The sequence below is a fragment of the Macaca mulatta genome, chromosome 8 (genome assembly GCF_049350105.2).
Source record: "Macaca mulatta isolate MMU2019108-1 chromosome 8, T2T-MMU8v2.0, whole genome shotgun sequence".
Taxonomy (NCBI): domain Eukaryota; kingdom Metazoa; phylum Chordata; class Mammalia; order Primates; family Cercopithecidae; genus Macaca; species Macaca mulatta.
In genome coordinates, this window is record NC_133413.1 from 41,478,090 (window position 1) to 41,493,029 (window position 14,940).

A 14,940-nucleotide genomic window follows, 5' to 3' on the forward strand; every position below is an offset into this window, starting at 1 on the left:
TATCCATTTCCTCATCTCTAAAATACCGGTAACAATATCTATGGCATTTTAGTAAGGATCAATCATCGTAAATGTGGAGAGACAATCTGTGTAAATCGCCCAATGATAACCTTAAATAAGGCCAGAGGAGGTATGATTGTTTATGAATATTTTACAAAAATATTTATAATCTCTGTAACATCATTCCTTATTACAAAAATGTTGTTCAATACATCTCTGGCTAATATTAGTTAACATTAAATATTTCTAAATAAGTATAAAACATGATTAACATCAAATATATTCTCTTATCTTTGTTTTACTATATGGTATTAATAAATGGGAGTCGAGATGATGAAATATGGGAATAATAGTTTTTTCATACTGAGGTATTGCTAAAAGTAAAAAAATACTCCATGAGTTATTTTCTTAACAATTTGATTATTTCACATCACCTTTAACTCTGTGACTGGCTGTTGTTACTACTGCTGTCTTCTGAGATAGATCTGTATAAAAGAGATTACATTAGGAAACACTGTAATCTTGAGCGAAATCAAGAAAAGTTTAAAAAGCTAGATTGGCACTAATTAATCAATTAATATGTATCAAGTGGCCAAGTGCAAGCAGAGGAGTCGATTTGGAAACAACGGACATAGACAAGAAGGGGTGACGTCAATTATAAAGCCTTCAACTGCTAAAGAGAATGACCTAGTACCTGATCATCTGGTTCATTGTTATCCTTTTTTGCTTCAGCCCTACTTCATTTCTTACCCTGGTGGCCCTGAAACCACTTACTGTTGTAAAACTTAGGCTGTTGTGATCAGATTTTGTCAGTTTTAATCAATGATCCCACTTGTTCTTCCTTTTGAATTCTCAAATCCCTACATATTCATAAAGCAAATTATGGTTTGATGTGGTGTTAGAGTAAAAAAAAAAAAAAAGCTGTACAAGTTACCTTACCTATAATTTCCGAAAAACATGAGCCATATTAATTATGCACAAAATACAAAGTATCCTATCTGAGTTCTCTCCCTCATTCTGTACCATATCCTATTTTTCTTACCTTCTACATATTCTATTCACAAAATTTTCTTCCCTGACTATTTCTGTGGACCTTTTGGCACAACTGGTTGTCAATGCAAGAGAAATGGGGTTCCTTGGGAAGTCAACAGAACTTCCTAAACAATTGCAGAGAACTTGAATTTCTATGTGAAAGGCAATGAGGCTTTACTGAATAGCTTTAATTGTTCTTGGCCCTGTAAGAACATGCAGGATACTCAGATGACTGAAATAAAAACACAACACAACAAAACAAAAAACAAACAAAAAACTGTTATATGCTGAGAACTTACTCAATATTTCTTGTCTTACTCTGTTGCCCCGGCTGGAGTGCAGTGGCATGATCTTGGCTCACTGCAACCTCTGGTTTCTGGGTTCAAGCAATTCTCCTGCCTCAGCCTCCCAAGTACCTGGGACAGCTGGGACTACAGGTGCATGCCAGCACGCCCGGCTAATTTTGTGTATTTTAGTAGAGATGGGGTTTCACCATGTTGCCCAGGCTGGTCTCACATTCCTGAGCTCAGGCAATCTGCCTGCCTCGGCCTCCCAAAGTGCTAGGATTACAGGCGAGCTTACTCAATATTTCGAAACATTAATCCAATCCACCCCAGAGTCCCTTCTTGGATTCTGAATTGCACTGAATTCTTCCCATAATCAATTTTAATATCAAATTAAAAATAATACATTTACTTACCTGCTGCTTACTGTTCCCACTTTGCTCCAAAATCTCTTCATTTTATTCCATTTAAGACTAACAATAGCAATTAAAATGAGCAAAGGTGAAAAAATGTAGAAACTGATCAAAAGACCATTGTTTTTAGGAGCAGCACGTTGTTTTGGAAACAAGGGTACACTTTTATCTGAAAACATGAGAGTACCTTTTTAACTATTTGAAAAATGATCAAATCATACCAGAATTTGAATTATAGAAATTTAGAACTCAACACAGTTAAAGAATGACTATATTTGAATTTAAAAGTGTTTTTAGCCTTCTCTGACTGGGCCCCAAAGTGCATTACACATTTTGTATGTCAAGTCAATACACTTATACATATAATTGACAATACACTATCATTGACAATATGTAATATTGTCATAAATGTACTTATTTTATTGACATAAAAATACATATTTATTGACATAAATTTACTTATAATCCCTTCATGTATACTTAATATTTACTTATATAACATAATCTATTTTAGTGTATCATATTTCTTTTTGTGAACTGCATTAAGTACATACACATTGATGTGCAACCATCACCACCACCCTGCTTCAGAACTTTCTCATTCTGCAAAACTGAAATTTTTTACCCACTCAATATTAATCCACCATTTTTCCCTCTCCCCAGGGGAACCACCATTATTCTGCTTTGACTCCATGAATCTAACTAACCTAGGTACTAATGGAAGCAGAACTCAGCCCCTGGTAACCACCATTCTACTTTGACTCTGAGTTTGACTACTCTAGGTACATGATAGAAGCAGAATCGTATAATATTTGTCATGTTGTGACAGGCTTATTTCACTGATCATAAGGTCTTCAGTTTATATCTACATTATAGGGTGCGACAGGATTGTTCATTTCAAGGGTGAATAATCTTCCATTGTATCTCTACACCTTATTATGGTTATCCATTTACTTGTCAATAAACTTTTGGGTTTTCCATGTTTTGGCTATTGTGAATAATGCTGCTATAAGCATGGGTATAGAAACATCTGCTTGAGTACAAGGAGGAGCTGCTACCATTCCTTCTGAAACTACTCCAATCAATAGAAAAAGAGAGAATCCTCCCTAACTCATTTTATGAGGCCACCATCATCCTGATACCAAAGCCTGGCAGAGACACAACAAAAAAAAGGGAATTTTAGACCAATATCCCTGATGAACATCGATGTAAAAATCCTCAATAAAATACTAGCAAATAGAATCCAGCAGCACATCAAAAAGCTTATCCACCATGATCAAGTGGGCTTCATCCCTGGGATGCAAGGCTGGTTCAACATATGCAAATCAATAAACATAATCCAGCATATAAACAGAAACAAAGACAAAAACCACATGATTATCTCAATAGATACAGAAAAGGCCTTTGACAAAATTCCACAGTGCTTCATGCTAAAAACTCTAAATAAATTCGGTATTGATGGAACGTATCTCAAAATAATAAGAGCTATTTATGACAAACTCGGAGCCAATATCATACTGAATGGGCAAAAACTGGAAGCATTCCCTTTGAAAACTGGCACAAGACAGGGATGCCCTCTCTCACCACTCCTATTCAACATAGTGTTGGAAGTTCTGGCTAGGGCAATCAGGCAAGAGAAAGAAATCAAGGGTATTCAGTTAGGAAAAGAAGTCAAATTGTCCCTGTTTGCAGATGACATGATTGTCTATTTAGAAAACCCCATTGTCTCAGCCCAAAATCTCCTTAAGCTGGTAAGAAACTTCAGCAAAGTCTCAGGATACAAAATCAGTGTGCAAAAATCACAAGCATTCTTATACACCAGTAACAAACAGAGAGCCAAATCGTGAATGAACTCCCATTCACAATTCCTTCAAAGAGAATAAAATACCTAGGAATCCAATTTACAAGGGATGTAAAGGCCCTCTTCAAGGAGAACTACAAACCACTGCTCAGTGAAATGAAAGAGGACACAAACCAATGGAAGAACATACCATGCTCATGGATAAGAAGAATCAATATTGTGAAAATGGCCATACTGCCCAAGGCAATTTATAGATTCAATGCCATCTCCATTGAGCTACCAATGGATTTTTCACAGAATTGGAAAAAACTGCTTTAGAGTTCATATGGAACCAAAAGAGAGCCCGCATTGCCAAGACAATCCTAAGCCAAAAGAACAAAGCTGGAGGCATCATGCTACCTGACTTCAAACTATATTACAAGGCTACAGTAACCAAAACAGCATGGTACTGGTACCAAAACAGAGATATAGACCAATGGAACAGAACAGAGTCCTCAGTAATAATACCACACATCTACAGCCATCTGATCTTTGACAAACCTGACAAAAACAAGAAATGGGGAAAGGATTCCCTATTTAATAAATGGTGCCAGGAAATTGGCTAGCCATAAGTAGAAAGCTGAAATTGGATCCTTTCCTTACTCCTTATACAAAAATTAAATCAAAATGGATTAGAGACTTAAATGTTAGACCTAAAACCATAAAAACCCTAGAAAAAAACCTAGGTCATACCATTCAGGACATAGGCATGGGCAAGAACTTCATGTCTAAAACACCTAAAACAACGGCAGCAAAAGCCAAAATTGACAAATGGGATCTAATTAAACTAAAGAGCTTCTGCACAGCAAAAGAAACTACCATTCTGAGTGAACAGGCAACCTACAGAATGGGAGAAAATTTTTGCAATCTACTCATCAGACAAAGGGCTAATATCCAGAACCTACAAAGAACCCAAACAAATTTACAAGAAAAAAACAAACAACCCCATCAAAAAGTGGGCAAAGGATATGAACAGACATTTCTCAAAAGAAGACATTCATACAGCCAACAGACACATGAAAAAATGCTCATCATCACTGGCCATCAGAGAAATGCAAATCAAAACCACAATGAGATACCATCTCACACCAGTTAGAATGGCGATCATTAAAAAGTCAGGAAACAACAGGTGCTGGAGAGGATGTGGAGAAATAGGAACACTTTTATACTGCTGGTGGGACTGTAAACTAGTTCAACCATTATGGAAAACAGTGTGGCGATTCCTCAAGGATCTAGAACTAGAAATATCATTTGACCTGGTCATCCCATCACTGGGTATATACCCAAAGGATTATAAATCATGCTGCTATAAAGACACATGCACACGGATGTTTATTGCAGTACTATTCACAATAGCAAAGACTTGGAATCAACCCAAATGTCCATCAGTGACAGACTGGATTAAGAAAATGTGGCACGGTCAGTCACGGTGGCTCATGCCTGTAATCCCAGCAATTTGGAAGGCCGATACGGGTGGATCATGAAGTCAGGAGATCGAGACCATCCTGGCTAACATGGTGAAATCCCGTCTCTACTAAAAATACAAAAAAAAAAAAAAAATTAGCTGGGCATAGTGGCGGGTGCCTGCAGTCCCAGCTGCTTAGGGGGCTGAGGCAGGAGAATGGCGTGAACCCGGGCGTCGGAGCTTGCAGTGAGCTGAGATCGCGACACTGCACTCCATCCTGGGTGACTGAGCAAGACTCCGTCTCAGAAAAAAAAAAAAAAAGAAAATGTGGCACATATACATCATGGAATACTATACAGCCATAAAAAAGGATGAGTTCGTGTCCTTTGTAGGGACATGGATGCAGCTGGAAACCATCATTCTCAGCAAGCTATCACAAGAACAGAAAACCAAACACCACATGTTTTCACTCATAGGTGGGAATTGAACAATGACAACACTTGGACACAGGAAGTGGAACATCACACACTAGGGCCTATTGTGGGGTGGGGGTAGGGGGTAGGGATAGCATTAGAAGATATACCTAATGTAAATGACGAGTTAATGGGTGCAGCACAGCAACATGGCACATGTATACATATGTAACAAACCTGCACGTTGTGCCCTAGAACTTAAAGTATATATATATATATATATATATATATAAATAAATATCTGCTTGAGTCTCTGCTTTTACTATTTTTGGGCATATATGTAGATGTGGAATTCCTGGATGATATGCTAATTCTGTGTTTAATATTTTTAGAACCAGCATGTTTTCCACAAAGACCACATTATTTTACATTTTCACCAGTAATGCAAAGAGTTCCAGTTTTTTCATATCCTGGTCAACACTCGATATGCTTTGAATTTTCTTTGTAATAGCCATCCCAATAGGTACAAATTGATATTTCATTATGGTTTTTACTTGTATTTCCCCAAGGATATAGTAACGTTAATATGTGAAAAACACACATTTTCTTGTGCTTACTAGCCTGCTCCCCAGCTTTACATTTCCTCAAAGATGTATTAAAAATATTCAACTACTTTGCCCATTTTTAAATGAAATTATTTGTTTTGTTGTTGTTACTGACTTGTAAGAGTTCTTTATATATTCCTAATATTAATCCCTCATTAGATAGATTATTTTAAATATTTTTGGCCATTCTAAGGATTATCTTTTCACTCTTGATAATATCCTTTGATGCACAACAGTTTGTAATCATGATGGATCCTAATTTATCTGTTTTTTCATTTACTGATGGTGCTTTTGGAGTCATATCAGAGAAATCATTGCCCAATTCCATGCTATTACAATTTCCTGTTATGTCTTCTGTTTTAAGGGTTTATAATATTAGTTCTTACATTTAGATTGTTGATCCATTTTGAGTTAATTTTTGTATATGGTATCACTAAGGGCCCTACCTCATTCTCTTGCATGCAAATACCTAGGTATCTCAACATGGTGCATTGAAAAGACTGAAATTTCTCTCAATAAATGGTCTAGGCATTCTTGAAAATCATTAGACCATACATGTGAAGATTTATTTCTGGGATCCATTTTTTATTCCTCTGGAAAACTTCAGCTTTCTTATATTTTTGTCCAATGTGATATATCAACTATCAAGAAAGTACAACAAAGTCCTGGAGACTTCTGTCTTTCTGTCATAGCTTTTGTTGAACACATTTGAGAATTCAGCCTTTTTTTACTGCTTGTAATAATATGAGGAAGACTATTGATAAAGGAAAATATTATACAATTATTAATCTGACAGACGTAAAGAAACATAAAGCAACAGTTTAGCTTGTCATGATTATCTTATTAATAATCTGTTATTAACAGTCTGTTTAGGCTGTTGTAACAAAAATATCATAAACTGGGCGGCTTACAAACAACAGAAATATATCTTTCATCATTCTGGAGGCAGGGAATTCCAAAATAGAGGCACTGGCAGATTTATTCTCTGGGCCTATTTTCTGGTTCATAAACATCTTCTCATTCTAACCTTACATAGTGGAAGGGATGAAGGATCTCTCTTGCTTTCTTTTATTAGAACACTAATCCCATTCAAGAGGGCTCTGCCTTCATGACCTAATTAGATACCAAAAACTCCACCTCCAAGTACCATCACATTATGAACTAGGTTACATAATAAAAATGTTGAGGAATGCAAACATTTAGTCTACAAAAATGTTGCAATTGACCATATAAATGAAATGTCAGACTACAAGTCTTTAGATGATGATATCCTAATTTTTTTCAAGTGAAGAATCAGTGAGTCAATGATATATTTCAAAAGACAAAATGGATACATAGAATTCTCATCCAGTACTCATGTAACAGGAAGGACTTCAAGAGCAATATTTTTCATAAATACCTGGGATTTCTTGCACTGTAAATAAGATTTAGAATAAATAGTATTCCAGCTTCTATGGAAGATGTACATGAACATTTATTGGATATTGTTCACAAGTGGACACATAGTGAAGTTGAATATTTATGCAGAGTTGATTGAATGGAGTCAATGTAGGAGTTTAAAAACTTAGTAATTATTTTAGATGTTTATTAAAATGAACTGAAAATATTTTGATTATAGTACAAAGAGGATAACATCAGGAAAACTGTGACCATCAAAGTTGTCTTTTGAAGATATAAATGCACACACAAAAAAAGAATCACAAAGCATAGTCACCTCTAACCTACTAGAGATGTACTTCAAATGTTCCTCACAGTCATAGAAAGGATATGATCTAGATCCATGTTTGACAGCAGGAACTGTATTCAAAACACATAGAGCACTTTAGTTATATACCCTTCAAAGACTAGAGTAAAATATTGAGTTTTCTACACATAAAATTTTTTGTTGAAATTTTTCATAAAGCTGATTTCACTATTTTTATTTCTACTTTTATATATTTCTTGTAATATGTTTTTTAAATTAAAAAAACAGTTTTGGGCCTACAAGTTATAGGTAACTAATAAGGGTTAATTTCAGGCAAAATAGAATTCAAGACAAAGATAAACATTACAGAAATAGTAAAAGCAACAATGCACCAGAAATAAATCTAAACTACACATGCAATAATGAAGAAAAATCAAAATAAAATGAAATACAAACTAACTGATAAAATGAAAAAAATAAATACATAATTATGATTAGAATTTTGAAAAAACCCTCTCTTAGTAATTGATAGAAGTAAAAAGAAATCAGTTGGTCAGTTCCATGAGAAAGTGTAACCTACTTTAACTCATCTAATATAAAACAGATAATATTATTGTCTACATATTTATTAAGAAAATATTTATTTAAGAAATATCTTAATTTTAAAAGCTTCCCACAGAATAAATCTTCAGACCCATATGAGTTCACTGGACATTATTACTAAATTTTTTTTAATGCTAATTTTAAGCAATCACTTCTAGAATACACAAAAGGAGTAAACACTTCCCAATTCATTTTATGATGTCAGTTTTAGTCGACAACAAAACAAGATAAAACAAATACAAGGAAGAGAGAGACAGAGAAAGAAAGAGAGAGAGAGAGACAGAGAGAGAGAGAGAGACAGGCAATATCTCTCACCAACCTAGACACAAAAATCCTCAACAGAATATTAACAAATCAAATTTAGTAAAGTACACAAATTAATAAATCATGATGAAGAATTTATTCTATATTTTCAAAATTGATTCAAAATTAAAAATCAATGTAATTGATCATATCAGTGAAGTACAAAGTTCATACGTTCCTATCAACTGATACTAAAAAGCATTTGAAAAATTAATACAAAACATCTCAATGAATACATATTAAAGGAAGTTCCTCAAACTAATAAATAATATCTACAAAAGCCCTACAGCTACCATCATACTTAATGGTGAAATAATGAATTCTCTTCTGCTAAAATAATTATTAAGGTGAGTTGTTTATAACTCTTATTCAACATAGGCCTAGAAAGTCTAGGAAGTGCAATAAAATAATAAAAGTTATACATACTGGAAAGGAAGAAAGAAAGCTGTTATCTTCAAACCTATTTGAAGATGGCATAATCACCTATGTAGAAATCCCAAAGAACTTGCAAAAACAAAAAAAAAATCTCAGAAAACCGAATTCAATTATATTGGGAAATACAGAATTGATGTGCAAAAATCAATGGTGTATTTGCATATTAACAAGGAACAAGGGGAAATCAAAATATAAAAACATCCAACATCACCTAAAATTGCTCTGAAGATAACGAAATAAAAATGAAATAATAAATGCACAGGACATGGTAAAAATTACAATAGCCTCATGAAAGCAGATTTCTTTGATTTCTTTCAAATGGAGAGATATACTGTGTTCATAGACTGAAAGATCCAATAATAATGAAGATGTAAATTCTTCCTAAATTGATTTGTAAAAATCACAGCAAGATTTTTAAATAAACATAGATGAACTCGTCATTTACATCAGGTATGCACATGTACCCTAGAACTTAAAGTATAATAATAATAAAAAAAAAGATAGATGAACTTATGCTACTATGTATGCATATAGACAAAGAAGAGCTCTGAGAACAGCTGCAGCAATTTTGAAAAAAAAAAAATAAAGTGACAGAAATTCCTTTTTTCCCTGATGTTAAAGAATGTGGTACTAGTGTATGGAATAAGACAAATCAATGGAACCGAACAGAGATCTAGTAAAATACCAATGAAAATATGTTTAATTAATTTTTGACAAAGGTGCAAAACAATTCAATAGATGAAAGATAATGTTTCTAAAAAATTATGCTAGAATTTTTGTAGTTTCAGGTCTTGGATTTAAGGCCTTAATCCATCTTGAGTTGATTTTTGTATAAGGTGAGAGATGAGGACCCAGTTTTATTCTTCTACGTGTGGCTTGCCAATTTTCTCAGCACCATTTGTTGAACAGGGTGTCCTTTCCCCACTTTATGTTTTTGTTTGCTTTGTCAAAGACCAGTTGGCTGTAGGTATTTGGGTTTATTTTTGGTTTCTCTATTCTATTTCACTGGTCTATATGTCTATTTTTATACCAGTACCATGCTGTGTCAGTGACTATGGCCTTATAGTATAGTTTGAAATCAGGTAATGTGATGCCTCCAGATTTGTTCTTTTTGCTTAGTCTTGCTTTGGCTATGCGGGCTCTCTTTTGGTTCCATATGAACTTCAGGATTATTTTCTGTGAAGAATGATGGTGGTATTTTGATGGAAATTGTGTTGAATTTGTAGATTGCTTTTGGCAGTATGGTCATTTTGACAATATTGATTCTACCCATTCATGAGCATGGGATCTGTTTCCATTTATTTGTATCCTCTAGGATTTCTTTCAGCAGTGTTTTGTAGTTTTCCTTGTACAGGTCTTTCAACTCCTTGGTTAGGTATATTCCTAATATTTTATTTTATTTTTTGCAGCTATTGTAAAGGAGTTGAATTCTTGATTTTATTTTCATCTTGGTCACTGTTGGCATATAGGAGAGCTACTGATTTGTGTACATTAAAAAGAACTCATTATATGAAAAAGATACTTGCACACACATGTTTATAACAGCACAATTTGGAATTGCAAAAATGTGGAACCAATCCAAATGCACATCAATCAATAAGTGGATAAAGAAACTGTAAGATAAAGAAACTGTGTGATGATACATACATTTATGATGAAACACTACTCAGCCATTAAAAGGAATGAATTAATGGCATTTGCAGCAACCTGGATGGGATCGAAGACTATTATTCTAAGTGAAGTAACTCCAGGATGGAAAACCAAACATCACATGTTCTCACTCATAAATGGGAGCTAAACTATGAGGATGCGAAGGCATCAGAAAGATGCAACGGACTTTGGGGACTCAGGGGAAAAGGATGGGAAGGGGGTGAGGAATAAGAGACTACAAATTGGGTTCAGTGTATACTGCTCGGGTGATGGGTGCACCAAAATTTCACAAATAACCACTGAAAAACTTATTCATGTAACCAAATACCACCTGTTTCCCCAAAAAGCTATGGAAATAAAAAATTAAAAAATATTCTAGAGTAATTGAACACCCATTTATCAAAAATTTAATCTTGACTTATACCTCTCATCCTATATAAAATTACTTTAAAATATATTATGGGCTTCAATGGAAACCATAAGGCTATACTTTTAAATCTTCAGGTCCTAATACTCATAGAGAGGTCATATACTTGACACCAGAATCACAATCCAGTAACTAAAAAAGTGGACCTTATCAAGTAAAAGTCATATAAAGAGAAATTTTGTTCTGAGAAAAAACAAATTATAGACTTGGAGAAAATATACACAAATCACACATCCAACAAAATACATGTATCTGTAAAACATAAAATCTTTCATAAACATGGCATTTTTTTCTTTTTTCCTCAATTTCTTTCATCAATGTTTTATAATTTTTATTGTAGAGATCTTTCACTTCTTTTAGTTTATTCCTAGGTAGTTCATCTTATTTGTAGCTATTGTAAATGGACTTTCTTTCTTCATTTGTTTTTCAGATTGTTGGCTGTTGGCATTTTGTATTCTGCACCTTTACTGAATTTAACAGCTCTACAATGTTAAAATGCCTTTACCACACAAAGCAATCTACAGATTCAATGCAATTGTTCACAGAAATAGAAAAAATAATCCTAAAATGCATATAGAATGACAAAAGACACAGAGTAGTCAAAGTAATCCTGAGCAAAAAGAACAAAACTGGAGGAATCATGTTACCTGACCTTACACTATACAAAGCTATAGTAACCAAAATAGCCTGATGTTGGAATAAAACGGATACACAGAAAAATGGAACAGAATAAAGAATGCACAAATTAATCCACTTAAAGTCAATTTATTTTCAATAAAGGTGTCAAGAACATATATTGGGGAAAGAACAGTCTCTTCAATAAATAGTGCTGGGAAAACTAGATAGCCATAAGCAGAAGAATGACACTAAATCCCTATCTCTTGCCATATACAAAAATCAAATAAAAATGGATTAAAGACTTCAATCTAAGACCCTAAACTGTAAAACAACTAGAACAAAATATGGGGAAACCTCTCCAGGACATTGATTTGGGCACAGATTTCTTGAGTAAGACCTCAGAAGCTCAGGCAATCACAGCAAAAATTGACAAATCCACTCACATCAAGCTAAGAAGCTTCTACATAGAAAAGGAAACAATCAACCAAGTGAAGGGACAACCTACAGAACAGAAAAAAATATTTGCAAACTACCCATCTGACAAGGGATTAATAACCAGAATATGTAAGGAGCCCAAACAACTCAATAAAATATTAATTTTAAAATGGGCAAAAGATCTGAATAGACATTTCTCAAAAGAAGGCATACAAATGGCAAGCAGCTATATGTAAAGGGGTTCAACATCACTGATCATCAAAGAAATGCCACTAAAAACCACAGTGAAATACCATCTTATCCCTGTTAAAATGGTTTTTATCCAAAACAAAGGCAATAATGTGAGAATGTGGAGAAAGGGGAGCACTTGGTACATACTGTTGGTGGGAATGTAAATTAGTATAGCCACTACAGAGAACAGTATGGAGATTCCTCAAAAAAACTAAAATAGAATTACCATGGGATCCAGCAATCCCACTGTTGAGTATATATCTAAAAGAAAGGAAATCAGTATATCGAAGAGATACCTACTCTCCTATGTTTATTTAAAGCAGCACTATTCACAATAGCCAAGATATGGAATCAACCTAAGTGTCCATCAGTGGATGAATGGATTAAAAATGTGGTACATATACACAACCGAGTGCTATTCAGCCACAAAAAGGATAAAATCCTGTCATTTGCAACAACATGAATGGAATTGGAGGCTATTATGTTAAGTGAAATAAGCCAGGCACAGAAAGACAGATGGTGCCTGTCTGTTTTCATTCATATGTGGGAACTAAAAACAACAAAACAATTGAACTCATAGAGAGTGGAGTCATAGTTGCCAGAGCCTGGGAAGGGTAGTGGGGATGGGGAGATAAAAAGGGAATGGTTAACAGTTACAAAAATACAGTCAGAAGTAATAAGGTCTGGTGTTCAGTAGCACAATAGAGAGACTATAGTTAACAATGATTTATTGTATATTTTAAAATAACTGAAAGAGTGTGATTAGAATGTTTCTAATACCAATAAATAATAAAGGCTTGAGATGATGGATACCCCATTACTATGATTTGATCATTACACACTGTATGTCTAACAAACAGCACATGTACCCCATGAACATATACAACTATTATGTACCCATAATAATGAAAAATAAAAATTAAAAAACATTAAATCTCTCAACACTGAACATTTAAAAAACACAAACAATCCAATTAGTAAATGGTAAAATGTATGAACAGACTTTTCACTAAATAGAATATACAACTAGATAAGCATATTAAAGATATTCAAAATCATTATCCATGGGGAGGTGCAAATGAGATATTAATAAACAGCTAATAGAATGATTAAAATTAAAGAAAAAACAGTGGTACAATCAAATGTTGGTGAGGGTGCAAAAACGTGGGTAATTCATACATTGTTGGTGGGATTGTCAAACAGTACAGCTATTCTGAAAAATTATTTAGCAATGGCTTTTAAAACTATAAGTAGTTTACAACATGTCTCAGCTATTTCAGTCTTGTGCATGTATCCAAGACAACTATAATATTATTTTCACATAGAATCTTCCACATGAATGTTCACCTCAGAGTTATTCATAATAACTAAAACTGGAAACCACCCAAATGTCCTTCAGTGGATCAAAGGTTAAAAAATTATGGCATATCCATACAAATGAAAACTAGTCATCAATAAAAAGGAATTAAGTATTGGTACATGCAAGAACTTGGATCCTATGCTAAAGAAAAAAATTCAATTGCACAAATATAAAAACCATATGATTTTGTTTATATAACATTCATAAAACTACATAATTAGAGAGATGGAGAACCATTTAGTGGTTGGAAGGAGAGTTAGAGATGAGGGAAAAGAAAAAAATGTAGCTACCACGGGGTCATGTTAGACAACCATGTAGTGATGATACAGCTATGCACTGTCATTGTGATAGTTGTACATAAATCTAAACTGTGATAAAATTGCATAGAACACACACACACACACACACACAGACACACAAATGAGTGTAAATATACTGGAGAAATCTGATTAAGGTCTCTGTATTTTACCAATGTTCATTTCCCAGTTTTGACATTGTAGGACAGATTTGTAACATTTTAACATTGGTGAAAGATGAGCATAGGTTAATTTATTCTTCTTTTAATTTACTTATGTATATATTTATTTCAACTACTTTTTTCTTCCTAAATTAACTGAAACTACTTTCTTCAGTATCATCTATCAATAAAGTACCCCAAATTCTAAGTTGTGGGAACAAGGAAACTCATTCTTAACAACCTCTTGGCATATATTTTTTCTTGATCTTTAACTCCTATTGTCTTTAACTCCTATGCTCTTAAGTTGCCATATTAAGATATTCATACATCTAGTTATATGCCACTTCAGCATATTTGACATATGAATCCATTCCTCAAGTATTTATTCAGGTATAAAATTCTAATAGTAAAAGAAAGGTTTAGTAAAAACAAATATATTTATTCATGACTTTCATCAAATCAATTTAAAAATATTCATTGCTACAGACTATTCATATGCTGTAGGCATGAACAATTTAATGATTTTTCTCTTTCGATATTACAGTTAACTTTAAAGATTGAATTTGATTGTGAATTGGGATATCACAGTAGGTGACGTCCTTGGAATACACAGACTATATAATAAAACTACAATGTTTTCTATAATTTAACTACACTTACATAGAAAACTCTGTGTATGAATAGAAATATTCTGGGAACCCTGCTTAAAGTGAAGGGGAGGGCTTTTAAAATGTTTGTTTCTAGG

General features: G+C 33.7%; 1 protein-coding gene across 1 annotated transcript in view; it reads right to left on the bottom strand.

The window, feature by feature from the left end:
* Nucleotides 1-436: 436 nt before the first annotated feature.
* LOC707094 (A disintegrin and metallopeptidase domain 3-like) overlaps nt 437-14,940 on the bottom strand; it is an 83,771-nt gene continuing 69,267 nt past the window's right edge. Inside the window, exons 19-20 of the mRNA XM_015145215.3 lie at nt 1,733-1,898; nt 437-485 (exon numbers count right to left, since the gene is read on the bottom strand). Coding sequence (XP_015000701.2) covers nt 437-485; nt 1,733-1,898 — 215 coding nt within the window. The remainder of the gene's footprint in view (nt 486-1,732; nt 1,899-14,940) is intronic.